The sequence below is a fragment of the Bos indicus genome, chromosome 2, assembly GCF_029378745.1.
Source record: "Bos indicus isolate NIAB-ARS_2022 breed Sahiwal x Tharparkar chromosome 2, NIAB-ARS_B.indTharparkar_mat_pri_1.0, whole genome shotgun sequence".
Lineage (NCBI taxonomy): Eukaryota > Metazoa > Chordata > Mammalia > Artiodactyla > Bovidae > Bos > Bos indicus.
The window spans coordinates 18732881-18748539 of NC_091761.1; the positions used below are offsets into that span (position 1 = coordinate 18732881).

Below are 15659 nucleotides of genomic sequence, written 5' to 3' on the forward strand. Positions count from 1 at the left end.
GACCAGCAGTGGACTTGGGGAGCGGGTGTGTGCGTGGGAACAGGGAAGCACTCAGCTTCCCCAGAAACTCAGAATTCATTTCCAGAATAAAAAAGTGAAAGAGCTGAACAATGGTAACTTTTAATAATGTTTCCCCCAACTGCGGAGGTGTGAACTGTCCTATAGATAGAAATTTAGGTTTGATTTCTTAATAGTTAAAAAAAAAAAAAAGGCACTCATAAGGCTGTACGTAGCATTATGTATAACTGACAAGAGCTTTTGATAAACGTCAAGGTTATTTTTGAAAATACACATATGTACATGAACGTGTAGTTTTAATGCACTTATTTCTGAATGTGTACTTTTAATGTACTTATTCACAAATATGAGTCCAGAAAAATACCATTTAGGTCCAAAAAGATGCATTATAATTGACTCTTGAACAATGTAGACATTAGGTGTGGTGACCCTCTACATAGTTGAAAATCTGCATATCACTTACTGTGAACCCTTTTATAAACGTGGATATTTCATACCCACGGTTCTGCGTCCACAGATTCAACCAACCTTGGACCCAACCAACCTCAGATCTAGTGTTGTATTACTTACTACTGCAAACATCCTCATGTCCAGTGGACCCATGCGGTTCAAACTTGCATTGTTCAAGGGTCAACTGTATTAGATATTGCTTTTTAGGCATTTCACTAATGCCTGTCAAGGCATACTTTATAAAGACTGTCATGTGCATGCTAAGTTGCTTCAGTCGTGTCTGACTCTTTACGACCCCATGGACTGTAGCCCATCAGGCTCTTGTGTCCATGGGACTCTTCAGGCAAGAATACTAGAGTGGTTTGTCACGCCCTTCTCCAAAAGACTGTCATAGATTACCTCAATTGATAACTTAGGTGTTAGCTAAAAAAATCTTTAGAAGTCTTCTAATTTTAAAGTTTATGTAACCATACAGTGAAGTTCAATTCTTAATATCTAAGACATTCACACACATACACAAATACTATTTAATTTTCTAAACTGAAATCTGATTTTATTTCACAGAAGGACAAAAACATTCTCCCAGTAAACATAAAAGACTTTTAAGTTTAAAAAGTCCAAGTTTAAAAAATATATTGTAAAAATTATCAGCAAACTTTTAAGTCACAGTGTTTTTAACCAACAACTTCTAAATCCTTAAAAAGAAATTCCCTATATATTTCTTTCATTATACTATTTAGACAATGTGTTTTAGAATTTATATTATAAAGACCTTACCTAAAGAATCAGTAAGTTCTTTGTCGTTTGTTAGATTCTTCTCTTGGGGAGTCTGCCAACATAACTTTGAGTCTGACTCCATTCAGGATCTTTCCATGTAAAGTTGTAATGGCATCATTAGCACTTAGTCTATCAGCATACTTGGCATACCCCACATTTTTTCCTGACACAAGGTAAACTTCAATCAGGTTACCGAAACGACTGAAAGTAAAAAAAAAAAAAAAAGAGAGAGATCAACTGAAACTGATAAGCATATATGCTCAGGTCTAAAAATTAGGATCCATTCTGGACTCCTTTTTCACTCCTTTCCCCACATCCAATCTCTAGTATGTGTCAATCTTTCTTGTTAAACATTTTCCTCTATTAGTTAATTTCTCTTCACTCCCACTCAGGTCTTTTTCCTCACTCTGAGCATCATTATCTTTTTCTTAGTTTATTCTAATACCTTCTTCAACAAAGGTCTATATGGTCAAAGCTATGGTTTTTCCAGTGGTCATGTATGGATGTGAGAGTGGGACCATAAGGAAAGCTGAGCACCAAAGAATTGATGCTTTCGAACTGTGGTGCTGAAAAGACTCTTGAGAGTCCTTTGTACAGCAAGGAGATCAAACCAGTCCATCCTAAAGGAAATCAGTCCTGAATATTCATTGGAAGGACTGATGCTGAAGTGGAACTCCAATACTTTGCCCACCTGATGCGAAAAGCTGACTCACTGGAAAGACTTTGATGCTGGGAAAGACAGAAGGCAGGAGGAGAAGGGGACAACAGAGGATGAGATGGTTGGATGGCATCACCTACTCAGTGGACATGAGTATGAGTAAGCTCCAGGAGATGGTGAAGGACTGGGAAGCCTGGTGTGCGGCAGTCCGTGGGGTTGCAAAGATTCAGATTGGGCAACAGAACAAAAACAACAACAGATACCTTCTTCACTAGTTTCCCTGCATCCTGGGCTTATCCCTCTCCAACCCATTCTCTACCCTGTCTTCTGACTGATTTTTCTAAAAGACAAGTAGGATCATTTCCTCCCACAAAGCCCCTCTGGTAGCTCTTTATGCCTCCAGAGGAAGGATAAACTCCCTAACAGCTTGTGGGCCCTTCTTGACTTGGGTCCTCGAACTCTCCCTGCTTCATCTTTCCTCAGTCTCTTAAATCCTATATTCCCACAACCTCTTTTCATGTTCTCTCTGGAGGAATAACCACCTACATGCCCAAGTTTCTTCCTTGGCTAAATTATTTTTATCCTCCAAAGAATCCTTTCTTCTTTCAAGAAGCATTCTCTGACTTTCTATAGCGGTTGCCCCTCCCATATATTTCATAGCTTGAACATTCCTTTTCACAACACTAACCTCTACAGGTTGTAATTTCCTATTCACTTCTCTGTCTCCTACATGTGATCAGTTCTAAGAGGACAAGAACTATTATGTCTTGTTTACATAATATTGATATAAAGTTTACACAATGTCTCTGGCACTTAGCAGGTACAGAAGAGAGGTTCAAAAAAGAAATAGAATAAATTAGTTAAATAAAAATCAAAACACTTGAACCACATTGCTTATATTTTGTGAAACTCTTCAACAAGTTTTCTATCTATCTTTTAATTCACTAACACTGTTGTAAAGCAAATAGGAAAAGATCAAAAAGAAAATGTTAAGGTTAAAGAAGTTATACTGGAAACAAGTGTCTTCCCCCTTTTTAATACTTATTATATATAATAGCAAGCATTATAATCAAGTAATTTTTTACTCAATGTAATTATATTATCCTTAAGGATCCAGTAGCATGCTGACAAAATAGAAGATGCTTAATAAACACTGTTCAGTTGAATTATAACTGCAAAGGAAAAGGAAAAGAATTCTATAGGCCAGATCTAGACACATGTATTTTCTATCAAGAAACAAATGATTTGTTCGTTCTACGTATGCAATTTACAAAACAATACTATATGTTTTATGTCTTCAAAACAAAATAAAAGGAAATTCTGTGTGGAGACTTAAGCCATATGAATAACAAAGAAAAGGAGATAACTTTGTATTTTTAAAGGTGATACAAACCACAGACTTTTTTAAAACCACAGAACAAATCATCTCCACGTGAGAGGTACTGGACACAGGAAGTTTCCAGACTGCAAGAATACTTAAATGTCTAGTTTAAATAAATTATATTATTTTAAAATATTTATTAAAATTAAAAAAAAAATTGTTTTTGGCTGCTCTACACAGCATATGGGATCTTAGTTCCACACCAGGGATTGAGCCTGCATGCCTTGCATTACAGCTGCTGCTGCCGCCAAGTCGATTCAGTCGTGTCTGACTCTGTGCGACCCCATAGGCGGCAGCCCACCAGGCTCCTCCGTCCCTGGGATTCTCCAGGCAAGAATACTGGAGTGGGTTGCCATTTCCTTCTCCAATGCATGAAAGTGAAAAGTGAAAGTGAAGTCGCTCAGTCATGCCTGACTCTTAGCAACCCCATGGACTTCAGCCTATGAGGCTCCTCTGTCCCTGGGATTTTCCAGGCAAGAGTACTCGAGTGGGTTGCCATTGCCTTCTCCACGCATTACAGCATCAGCGGACGACCAGGAAGTCCTGGGATGACTCTCCACTTCCAATGAAGGTGTGGGGAAGTCCCTTGTTGGGGAACTAAGATCCTAAGTGCTTCGTAGCCAAAAAAATTTAAAAAGTTTTAAATAATAAAATAAAATAAAATGTAACTCTATGGAACTGAAATCTTACCAGAATATATCCTCTAGTACATCTAAAGGCAAAGGATGTGGATTAAAAACGATAAAAAGTCTTTCCTTCACAGGAGTGTCAGGAGGAGCTTTTTTTTTGCATGATGGTAGTGCAACATCCGTCTGGATTTGAGGCAGCTGTGATCCAGAACTTCCTGCAAATTGCTGTTGAAGAATTAGGTTCAAAATGAGAAAAAGAAAAAACGGCACTTTGGGGATTTTATAATAAGTCAAGAGCTAAAAATAGACGTGTTATCATGGCACCTCTGTGGTCTTTTACTATATCTCTGAACATTTTCTTACACAGGTAATAAACAGAGGCCACATTTATTTTATACCCTAATGGTGTACTGTAAGGTTAAATTCTTCACTTACCAGAAATTGCTGCTGACTTGGGTTATTCCACACAATTGATGCAAGCTGTGCAGCGACCATCTGCGTTGCCATTTTTCTAAGGAGACTGGAGATAAGAACAGGTAATTTATAGAAAACTAGAAATACTCAAGTCTCTCACAATAACTTGCTTCACGTAACGTCCTCACCTGAGAGGTAAATTGTTCTCTACTTTTATTCTCTCAGTCATGGCATGCACACCCGAAGTGTGGCTTTAGAGTAGTTCCTGGAATGGTACTTACTCTGTTGCATTACTCCCATCATCAATGAAGGAAACACCTATCCGATTCCCAGGAGGGTACTGAAATCCATGTAACTTGTATTTTGCATAAATAGCTGATGCTACATTAAAATACTGAACCACTCCATGACCTAGAACAAAGCAGAGAATATATGGGAATTAAAAAGAAAGCAGATTGAATACCTAGAGTCTGTGTTGTCACAAAGATAAAACAACATAGAAAGACACTAATATCACAACATTAATAATATATAATCAAATGTATCAGAAAACAAAATTATTTTTTACTGATACATGTGTTCAACAGTCATGTTCCTATAAAGCAAAATATGAACCAGATTTTCGTAAAAACATGAATATGATATTAAAAAAATATATATATCATTAGCTTAAGTTCTGTCCAAAGAATTTAAAGATACTAGCTTTTCTTGTATGACAGAGATACACCTTAAAAACCAACTAATTTTTCTTAACATTTCAATTCTATGAAATAAGCTTCAAAATTCTAAAATTTTTCGTATCATACTAAGTAGGAAATGAAATGAGAAGTGATATATGAAAGAATATACAGTCATCTTGGCTAGCTGAAATGATATAGAGAGAAAAAGTGATAAATGTATGAAAACCAAAAAGTAGGGAATAGAGGGTTTAGGATCAGACTCACACATTTCACATTCTTTTGAGGAGCATTTTTGGGGGAATGAAGATAAACTGGGAGATTGGGATTGACATATAACACTGCTATATATAAAACAGATAGCTATTAAGGACCTACTGTATAGCACAGGGAACTCTACTCAGTACTCTATAGTGACCTATATGGGAAAAGAATCTAAAAAAAGGGTGGATATAGGTATATGTATAAGTGATTCACTTTACTGTACACCTGAAACTAACACAACATTATAAATCAACTGTACTCCAATAAAAATTTTTAAAAAGTGCCACTGGAGAAAAGCCATTTTAACAAACTACAGTACATTTACAAAGACATTATCTTACCATAATTAGAATAAGGATCTCGTTGGACTTCACAGTATTCCAAGCCTGGTACTATATCAAAAATGCTGAAAAGCTGCTCTTCAGTAAAAGGAACTCTTGATACAACTGACAGGCGTTTGGAGATAGCTTCCTGGCCTCTGTTGTCATTCTTGTCAAAACTTGAAAATTCAGATTGTTGTTCTCCAACAATACAGAAAAAAAAGCAAATCTTTACATTTCTATTCATTCAAAGATGCATTTAACATTTTAAGTACTAGAAAATAAAATGAACTGTCATTGAGTCCTCTGCATTGATCAAAGGCACTGTTTTCTGTAGTATGCTGGTCATCAGCACTATCAGGAGAGACAGGATGAGAAAACAGACAACTCTCCCCATTTCCTCGCCTCTATTCAAAAATGTAAGCAGAAATGTGTAGTCTAATTTCACAGGAATATGCTTACTATGCAAAATTGCAAAATATGGCAAGTGTTTCACCTAAAAGCAAATTTATGCCAAATAAGAGTTACAGGTCTTACCATCATCATACATTTCCCCCCTTTTTTAACTTTACTGTTGTCATTCCTCTTCTTTCTCTAACCCTAATTTTAAAGCATCAGTAATTTAGGGATAAAATTTTAGGATTCATACTGAGGGGATAGCTATGTATGTTTTCCATACTTCTTGATCATCTACTTATAAGCAGCAACCCACCCTCACATAATGGCAGTGACATAGTGTAACACTTAGATAATGCAAAACTAGCCATAAAAAAACCTTAACTGGAAATAACTTAAATGTTAAATAATAAGGACATTAGGGACCATGACCAACTTTAAAAAACCCTATAAATTCTCTTATGTACTGTGTGAGATTTAGACTGCTGATAAAAGAATATTAAAAAAACCCTCCAAATCAGACTGAATATTTACTACTTATACCATTGAAGTAAAGATAGCCTACTTACCAAATGAAAACATATTTACCCTAGGTTCATGTCCTAAAGTCTCCTGCCTCATATTACTGTAATAATCTTGTTCTGAGGATTCAGATGCTTTGTTTTTAGGTTCAGCCAAGATTGCTCTATAACCTGAAAAAGACAATCTATGAATTTCAAACTTTATAGCAAATTTAACACACTTACAAATATACTCGACTGCTACTGCTTGATTTAGTTTTATAATTGTATAAAAAATCTATACCAACAACCATCTCCACCAGACCTACGTATTTTTTTGTTTTTTGAAAGATAGAAAAGAGTAAATGAGAAATAGCAAGAATCCCAAATTATGGGTCAATAGAGACATGAAAGATCACGATTCTATGCTATCCTTTCCAATCAATCAATCCATCCCTACTACAGATGACATCAATCATAGTCATTCATTACATTGATCAATCAATCCCTACTACAGATGACATCATCATTCATTCTCTCAGCCTTCTCAACATCAAAATCTAACAGTGCTTCTTCACACCCAACTGCCATCAAGATTCTTCCTTTGAAATGTACCTAGAGGATGCTACATTTTACTCCAATTTCCCTGCCTCTGTTTTAAAATTATATTTTCTTCAATTAATTACAACAATCCTTCAACTGATCCATTTGCCTCTGGGTTAAGAGTTTTAACTAGGTGTCCAAAAATGAGCTTGTGTGTATGTGCACTAGGGCGTATTTCAAAGGGAGAAGGTTCACAGCTTTCACCATATTATTTAGTGGCTCCAAAAAGGATAAAACCAGCCTCTTTGAATTCTTTCTCTGGAAATTCACTCTTGATACTGTGTTTAGATCAAAGATCCTGAAACAGTTTTTGCTATTTTTCTTCTCTTGAAGCAATCTTCAAGGGAAATTCTAATGTGGACTAAGCTTGAACTTTTCATAACCTCCCGTATATGGTCCAAATGTACCTAGATTACTTTCTCAATGGGAATAACAAGGTTTACTCAGATTGTTGCCTTCACACTATTAGGCAAAGATATTCATTTCTAGATATGCCACGTCTTACTGACATTGCTCTCATCATCTGCCCTGGCTCCTCTACACCAGGTGCAAAGTCTACTCCAGATGTATTTTCACGCTGCACCGGTGCACTTACTTTTCACCACTGACAGGCAATATCACACACGTTTGAACACTTTTTCATTTGCCATATTTTCATTGAGACTACTCTAAATGACAAAATCTTTGCTAGGGATCTCAAAGTCTTAACTGAGGGCTCACTACTATGCCGAGTATAGTACTAGGTACTTGGGGTGACAGAAACTGATAAATAAGACATATACCTTGCTTTCAAAGAGCTTAAAAAAATCCTATTACTCTTCAACTATTTTTTGCCTATTAGATCTTGGCTATCCAAGATAATTTATAGCTATAAATTTTAATTTATGGGTATTAAATTTATAGCTATAAATTCCTTAAATGTCAGGGATGCTATATAAATTCCAGTTGTATCCCTCTAATTATATTGATGAGTATACCATAGGTACTCAATTAATGCTGGCTGACTGATAAATTTAGAAGGATGTGAGAGAACATTTTGGTATGTAACTTAGAATTATCTAAACGTTCTGATTAACAATAATTATTTCCAGTATGTATGAATTTTATAATATCCTGAAACCCACTAACTGAAATAAATATTCTACATCTCATTTCTAAAGCTCAATATAATCACAAGTATGACAACAAAGAATATTTTCCTTGGTCTCTAAAATTCTCATTCTTCAGAATGTACACCAGTAACAGTAATGCCACTCTAGCTTGAAATTAACCCAATGTGCATTTACTTTCCAAAGTTAGCAAACCTTAAAAATCCTATCTTTATTAATTATATGTTTATTAGTATACTTACTTCTATTTAGGGTTTAAGTCATACATGAACAAATATTACAGACTACTTGAATTTCTTTAAAATACAAAGAATAAATATAAAAAAAACAAACAAACAACCCAACCTGAAAGGGTTGGTCAATGTTTTTAATACCTAAAATTCTAAAATAATTGAATAAACCCTAAAACCCTGTGGAAATACTAATGAAACAAGCATTTTCACCTAATGAGTTAATGCAGTTGCTCATATTTTTCAAGACAGTGCCTCAGTGAATGCTTAATAATAACCCCCAAATTATTTTCATCCTAAGACTATATATATTTAAATTACCATTGCTGAGATTAAATTAGCAGGTATGGCTATTAGCACAAACCACTATTAAGATAATCAGATTAGCACTTTTTCAAATAACAATGATAAATGAACACATCCTTACTTCGATCACAGTTTTCTATTGCTTGGGCAGCTTGTGATGGTTTTAAGTACCGAACATAGCCCAAGCCTTTACTTTCTCCAGTTACTTTATTCTTAATAATGCTGCAATACTCGATATCTCCAAACACCTATAAGAGTTAAAAGAAATGTTCTTAGAGGAGTTAAGATTAATAAACTGAACAGATTTCAGAACTAAATTAAAATTTGTTTATTGATCTTCTTGCTTGCTAAAAAAAGAAAATAGAATTTATAGCTATTTTTAATAATGGAATATGTATGTCACAAACTAATAAGGTGCTCGAAAAATAATCTTAATGATGATAAAAACCAAATAATAACATAACCAAAACAATGATGCTTTTTATTTACTGAACATTTGCTTTACATGTATCACTTTATTGTTACAACAGTCCTTCAAGGATATATATGTTACACTGCTTATTTCACAGACACTGGGCCTTAGAGAAATCAAATAATTAGCCGAAGTCATGGAGGTAGAGTAAGAATTTGTTCATGGTCTGGATAGCTTCAAAGCCTTACTCAGTGATGGTTAAGCAGAGACTCTGGATTAGAATCTTCTTTATTCAAATCTTGGTTCAGCCACTTAAATACTGGACAGTTGAGTTGCCCTCTCTGGGTCCATCTCCTTACCTGGTAAATGGGACTAACAGCTGTACCTACCCAGAGGGTTGTTTTCAGGGTTAAAAGAACAAATATATCTAAAGTGCCTATACAGGGTCTGGGATATAGTCAACATTCAGTAAATATTAACTATAATTATTTATCTTCCTTTTAACATAAACATAAACAAATCATTATGTATTCTTTTAAAGCAGTGCTTCTCAAAGTACATCTTTAAAATATACTGGTTCACTCAGAAAGTTAATACTCTATGTGAGAAATATATGGTAAATGTTTACTTTTAAGGTTGGAAGAAATACAGGATATAAATTGTTTATTATTTATTTTATAGATACCAATTGTAACTTTACTATATGTAGATAAAAATGCTATGTGTTCACTCAGAAAAGGATAAAAGTTTGTAAGTATATAATGTATGAACTTTTTCCTTACTATTGGAGAAAATATGGAGTATATGTATTTAGTATTTGTTATTTTTGAAGTATTTTATTCAATCCTCATTTGGGTAGGACAGAGGAAGTTTTAAATTACTTTTTATTACTTGTTTTCTTTCTTGCTTGTTGCCCACAAGTACTTGGGAAGGTACTGAAAAATAATAAAAAATTACAACTCAAAAGACAATTTTAAAATTGGTTTTGAAATAGTTTCTGTGAAAGTGTATCACTGCATATAAAATTTAATGGCTAAAAAGAGATTTTAAGTCGTCTCCAAATTTCACTGACTACAATCTAGCTAAAGTAGCTAAAGTGAGAGCTATAGGTAATTTTTTTTCTTTCAATATAACTCCTTCAAAGGCCTAATTTTAAAACATAAACTATAAAGGATAAGCCTTTCTGTGAATAAGTACAACACGTCACAATTTGCAATAAATGTGAGCTAGTACAGTTCATACACTCAGGCTTGCCTGATATACCTTTGTGAGAGCCAATAGAGAGCAGTGTTAAGAGGGTGCTTTGAAATTTTCAAGACCAAGAGCAGATTCTAGATTTAGACAGCCTGGGCAGGAATAACGGCCCCACTGCATAATTACATATGTGACCTTACTTAAAACTCTGAGCTTTACACTTCCATTTCCTGAATCTGTATTTTTGCTAAATGGGGAAGAAACACCATCATTAATATTTTCCAGGTTTTATATATTTTCAAAAAAAATTATTTTAGTTTTAACATTTAAAAACTAGATTGAAATAAGTGACTTAAAAAGTTATTTAATTCTCCACCACCAATCTAATGATCTAACTCAAACAACCTAAGATTTAGTAATTGTACAACCAATTTAAGATTGTAAATTAACACAAATATCAGCTATTAGAAGCACCTTAAATTTTTCCCGTAGATCTTCTTCTGTGTAGGACTTTGGTATCATAACAAATATTCTTGTAAGTTCTTCATCTTCAACATCTCGGTGACTTCCAGATGATCTGGACTGAGCAATGAAAACCTAAGAAACAAACAAAACCCAAAGAAAAATGCAGAAATATCAGTCAACTGTTTTTCTATTTCTTAAGAATACTTACTTCATTATTAGCATAAGTTTCATGTTAGGTTAAATACAATGTGATAGGATCTCATCAAACAACACTGTAAAGCAAATTTTATTGCAGTGACCTTTTATGAGATAACACTAATCACATTATGTTTTTTTCAAAATTTTTTTCCTTTTTTATTTAATCTGTCCACAATGCGGGAGACCTGAGTTCAATTTCTGGGTTGGGAAGATCTCCTAGAGAAGGGAATGGCAACCCTCTCCAGTATTTTTACCTAGAGAATTCGAATCATGGACAGAGGAGCCTGGTGAGCTACAGTTCACAGAATGGCAAAGAGTCGGACACGACTACATGACTGAGCGACTCCACACACATACACCGAGAGCAAGAGGCAGTGCACTGAAAGAGCATGTGTACTCTGTGAGTGTTGGGTGGTGTCAATAAATGTCAGTTATACAGCTGATTAATAGTGTTACTAAAATGTCACACATACTTCATTTCCTTTTCTATCAGAGACTGAGTGTAAAAATATGATTATGAATTTATCTTTTCTCCTTTTAGTTCTATTAATAATGCTTCATGTATTCTGAAGTTCTATTATTGGCTGCATAAACATTCGGAATTATTTTGTAGTTTTTGACTGGTATTTTTATGTTTAGGAAATTATTCTGTTAATACTCTTCCTGTTGAAGACCATTTTTGTCTGATACCATACCAGCTTTTCTTATCCTTTTACCAGCTTTTTCTATTCCTTTATTAAATACTTTCAACCACTTTGTATCTTTATACTTAAACTGCATCTCTTGTAAACAGCACTTAGTTTGACCTTTAAGAAAAAATCCTGACAATCCCTGACTTTTAATAGGAGTCAGTTTATGTTTAATATCGATATAGTTGGATTTAAGTCTAGATGGCCAAGTTTTTGTTTGCTTTCTAATATTAATCCTTAAAAAGATAACCCAACTATATTCTGGATCATCTCAGTGACCACCTGAATGACTTATGTGAGCAAGAAAATGCACACAATGAACTGAGGCTCTATTTCTCTATTAGTAATTTAGTTCTACTGAAATATCATCTGTGACATTAGGTTATTATTTGGAGTGTAATTTGCTTTGTGGTATTGCTTTTAAAAATTTCTTTGGTTTTACATTATTCTAGAAGAATGTGTTAATTACGGTCATGAATTTGTTTGTAGAGCCACGAGCATAATGGCTACGTTTATTTTTCATAACTTGAAGAAATGTAATAGAATTAATGTAAATCACCATAATACAGGGCCCTTGAATTTTTTGTTTTCTTCTGTTTTTGAAGAGGGGCTGTATACCACTCAGTGGGGAAAACCTGAACCTATGAAATTCCAGGGTAGGAGGCAGTAACTAAAAAACCAAAGAATTTATAAATATTTTAGAAATCCTGAAAAAGAGGGTCATTATATTTGCTTGGAAAGCAGCTCTCCCAGAGGTGTAGAACCTTGCTTACAAGATATAGCTGGAGACATCCCTAGAGAGCATCAACTTCCATGTTATTCCTTCAATAAACATACCATGTGCCAAACACTGTATAAGGTATTAAGTATAGAGTACTAAATAACACAGAAATAGCCCAATAGAAAGTTAGTCCAGTGGATATATTAAGTAATGGATGGTATGTAGGGAAATACAAATAGGGAACCTTTAAGTATATGAGAAGACACTAGGAGAAAAAAAGTCTCAAGTACTCTTTGTGACTGGAGTTGCCATCAGATCACAAATTTCTAAATTTTAGAAGATTGGAGCATTTCAAATTTCTGATAGAGGAGACAATATCTAAGTAGATATGTATAATAATTAACCACCTACTTGATGATTTCTCCTAAGATTTTACTCTTTCACTTTCTAGGTTTTACCCTTTTCCTCAAGATAATATAGTTGATCGCTCACAGGATTCTCATTTGCACAATCCTTTCTGGCTGTAGGCCTGTTATCAAAATTTTTATCTTTTAGGACTTTTGAAACTTTGCAAAAGCAAAGTACACGAAGAAAACTGGGGCTGAATTAATTTAACTGGAAATATCGAAAAACAGAACCCCCCCCACCCCCAGCCCGCTACAATGCAGTGGAAGACGGTGGACGCTGTGAAGAGTGACCTTAGATTGTCCAGCTAAGCACTGTAGTCCAAAAACCCTCTGGCTGAAACTGAGTGTACAATATGACAAACAAAATTTAAACTTTATCTTTGGGAACCATTTAATTTCTCTGTGGCTAAAAGGGAAGGATACATTTTAGTGTTGAGACTTTTACTTCTCTTGTAGGAATTTAATCAAGGAAAGAGGGGGTCATTATGTTTCAAATTTGGGGCAGTGAGCAAAGTTTCCCAGGAGACCTCTGTGGTTATATTCAAAGTACAGAAATTCTCTCTGCTAAGATCACAATTGAAAGAAGATGAAAATTATCAACCTAGTGCAGGAGTCAACAAACTTCAACTTCCTGTTTTTCTATAGTCCATAGGCTAAGAACTGCTTTTACATTTTTTTGAGGGTTGTTAAAAAACAAAAAGAATGTATGACAGAGACTGTATGTGATTCACAAAGCCTAAAATATTTATTGACTCTTTATAGAAAGTTTGTCCCTTTGATTTTACATGCTGTGGCCTTACACGTAACTTCACTGATGATCTGTTTTGACTTATTTCAGACGGTTTAGAAGGTGGGAGGAGACAGAATGCCTATTGCCTAATGTGTTGTCGGCATTTCCCGGCTCCTCTGTTTTCTACTAAACCAAGTATGGGGAAGAGACTGTTGCTATGGACAAACATGAGATAACCCTCAAAATCACCCTTCCTGCCATGTGTCAGTATATTAATTTTACAGATAAATTAGATGTGGAAACTAAATATAAATACCACCAAAATGAATTAGGAGTATGCCAAGAAACATTTAATAATAATACAATTTACACTATCATCACAATGATTTGGCTCGTTTTCCGTTTTTTTGTTTGGTTTTTTGATTTGGCTCTTTTTAAGGCAGTTTACTTTGGTTTGCTTTCAAAGAGAAGTGACAGTAACAAAACCTATGACATTAATATCTTCACAGAGGGGTTTATTTATAATAATTTGTAAAAAATTACAAATTTTTACATAAGTGTGATAAATAGGCAATAGCAGTAGTTTTAATTACCTGCACTTAAATATTATATACATGTATACTTTTGTTTGGTACTGGGAAAATGCCTAACTTCAGAGGGCCACAATTAAATCTACTTTTATCAAGTTGTTAAGCACCTTACCGATGTGGGGAAAAGTAGAGTTAACTACTTTTATACGTGGTAACCAAGACGTCTGAGAGAGGAGTGTAAGAAAAGTTCTCATAGCAGGTCGGGTCGGACTTGAGAGCTGAATTAGTGACGGCGGGGGTGGGGGAAGGCCCAGCCACCGCAGCTCTGCAGCCCGAGTAGCCACAGATAACCTGGTCCGACCCGGAAGCGGGTGTTCTCTCCCGCATCCCTTTCTCCCGCACCCTCTAGCAGATTTTCGCGCAGGGAGGTCCTAGGAAATCCTCTCTGCAACGTGGTCCTTCCCTTGCCTCGCCCCGGAATGCCAGGTGCTTTCCAGACCGCTCCAGCTAGCGAATGCACTGCCCTTACCGCACCCCGAAACCGCTCCCCTCCGCCCCCCACCCGGGACATCCCGTCCCCGGCACCCGCACCTTGATGGGCTTGGTGTCGCTGGGGGTGAGGCACTGGCCATGCATCTCCTCCATGGCCCTACAGGCCTGCGAGCTGCGGGCAAACTTGACGAAGGCGATGCCCTTGGACTCCTTGGTGTGCTTGTCGCGCACCACCCAGATGTCCTGGATTTCCCCAAAGGGCGAGAAGCGCTCCCTCAGCACCGACTCGGAAGTGTACTTGCTGATCACCAGGAAGATGCGGCTGTTGGGCGGCTCGTCCAGGTTGTCCACGCCCGGGCGGAAGCCTCCGCCGCTTGCACAGCTGCCCGCTTCGTCCATGGTGCTCCACCCGGGGCGGAATCCAGGCTCGCACCCCTTTACTCCTCCTGGCTCCAGCCGTGCTACAGCCACGACCGTCGCACCACACCCAGCCGTTGCCGGTCCGGGGTCCGTTTCCGGAAGACTGAAAAGTTTGGCTCCCGGCGCAGGCCGGACGCGCAGTGAGACGGCTTCCGGGGTGGGGGGTGGTGGGCAGCCTGCAGCGCGCCCTAGCGGCCCGGGGGAGCCCGCCGCAGTCCAGGCCCCCAATCCGGTGGAGCCAAGGCCCACACTTAAGGTGTGCGACCCTGGTTCCATGTTGCTAGAAGAGCCCTGTCTGGTGGAAGAGCTTTCCTGTTGCTGGCTCTACCCTTCCTCTACAGCCCATGGACTCTTCCACCAAACCTGCCATCTTGGTCGTAAGCTCACTAGAACAGCTCCATAGGACTAAGTTAAAACTGTTCAGCTTTACTGCTGATCATCCAACTCCAGTCTTATTGTTGAGAAGACTGAGATGAAGAATTGGGGCCAATCGCATAACAAAAGGCAACAAAAACATTAATACAAACAGTAGAGCCCTAACCAGAAAACAACTCCATCTTCGTGTATGCTAAATCGCTTCAGTCATGTCCTACTCTTTGCAACCCTATGGACTATATAGCCCACCGGGCTCCCCTGTCCATGGGATTCTCCAGGCAAGAATACTGGAGT

The 15659-nt window shown here is 36.7% G+C and overlaps 1 protein-coding gene across 1 annotated transcript; it reads right to left on the reverse strand.

The window, feature by feature from the left end:
- Nucleotides 1–1245: 1245 nt before the first annotated feature.
- RBM45 (RNA binding motif protein 45) lies at nt 1246–15113 on the reverse strand. Its single transcript, XM_019970203.2, has 9 exons — nt 14670–15113; nt 10813–10935; nt 8854–8980; nt 6554–6676; nt 5610–5789; nt 4609–4738; nt 4349–4433; nt 3975–4138; nt 1246–1446 (listed from the first exon to the last, which is right to left on the reverse strand). The coding sequence occupies exons 1-9, from the start codon at nt 14967–14969 to the stop codon at nt 1254–1256; spliced, it is 1425 nt and encodes a 474-aa protein (XP_019825762.1). The 5' UTR covers nt 14970–15113; the 3' UTR covers nt 1246–1253.
- Nucleotides 15114–15659: the final 546 nt, after the last annotated feature.

What these genes read in the sequence shown, in the direction of transcription:
- RBM45 (XM_019970203.2), bottom strand. Translation starts at nt 14,969, where the DNA reads ATGGACGAAGCGGGCAGCTGTGCAAGCGGCGGAGGCTTCCGCCCGGGC. An exon ending in GGTAAATATGTTTTCATTTG is followed by an intron (nt 5,790 to 6,553) that starts GTAAGTAGGCTA and finishes GTATTGTTGGAG; the next exon opens with AACAACAATCTGAATTTTCA. An exon ending in AGATCCTTATTCTAATTATG is followed by an intron (nt 4,739 to 5,609) that starts GTAAGATAATGT and finishes GCTTTGTTCTAG; the next exon opens with GTCATGGAGTGGTTCAGTAT.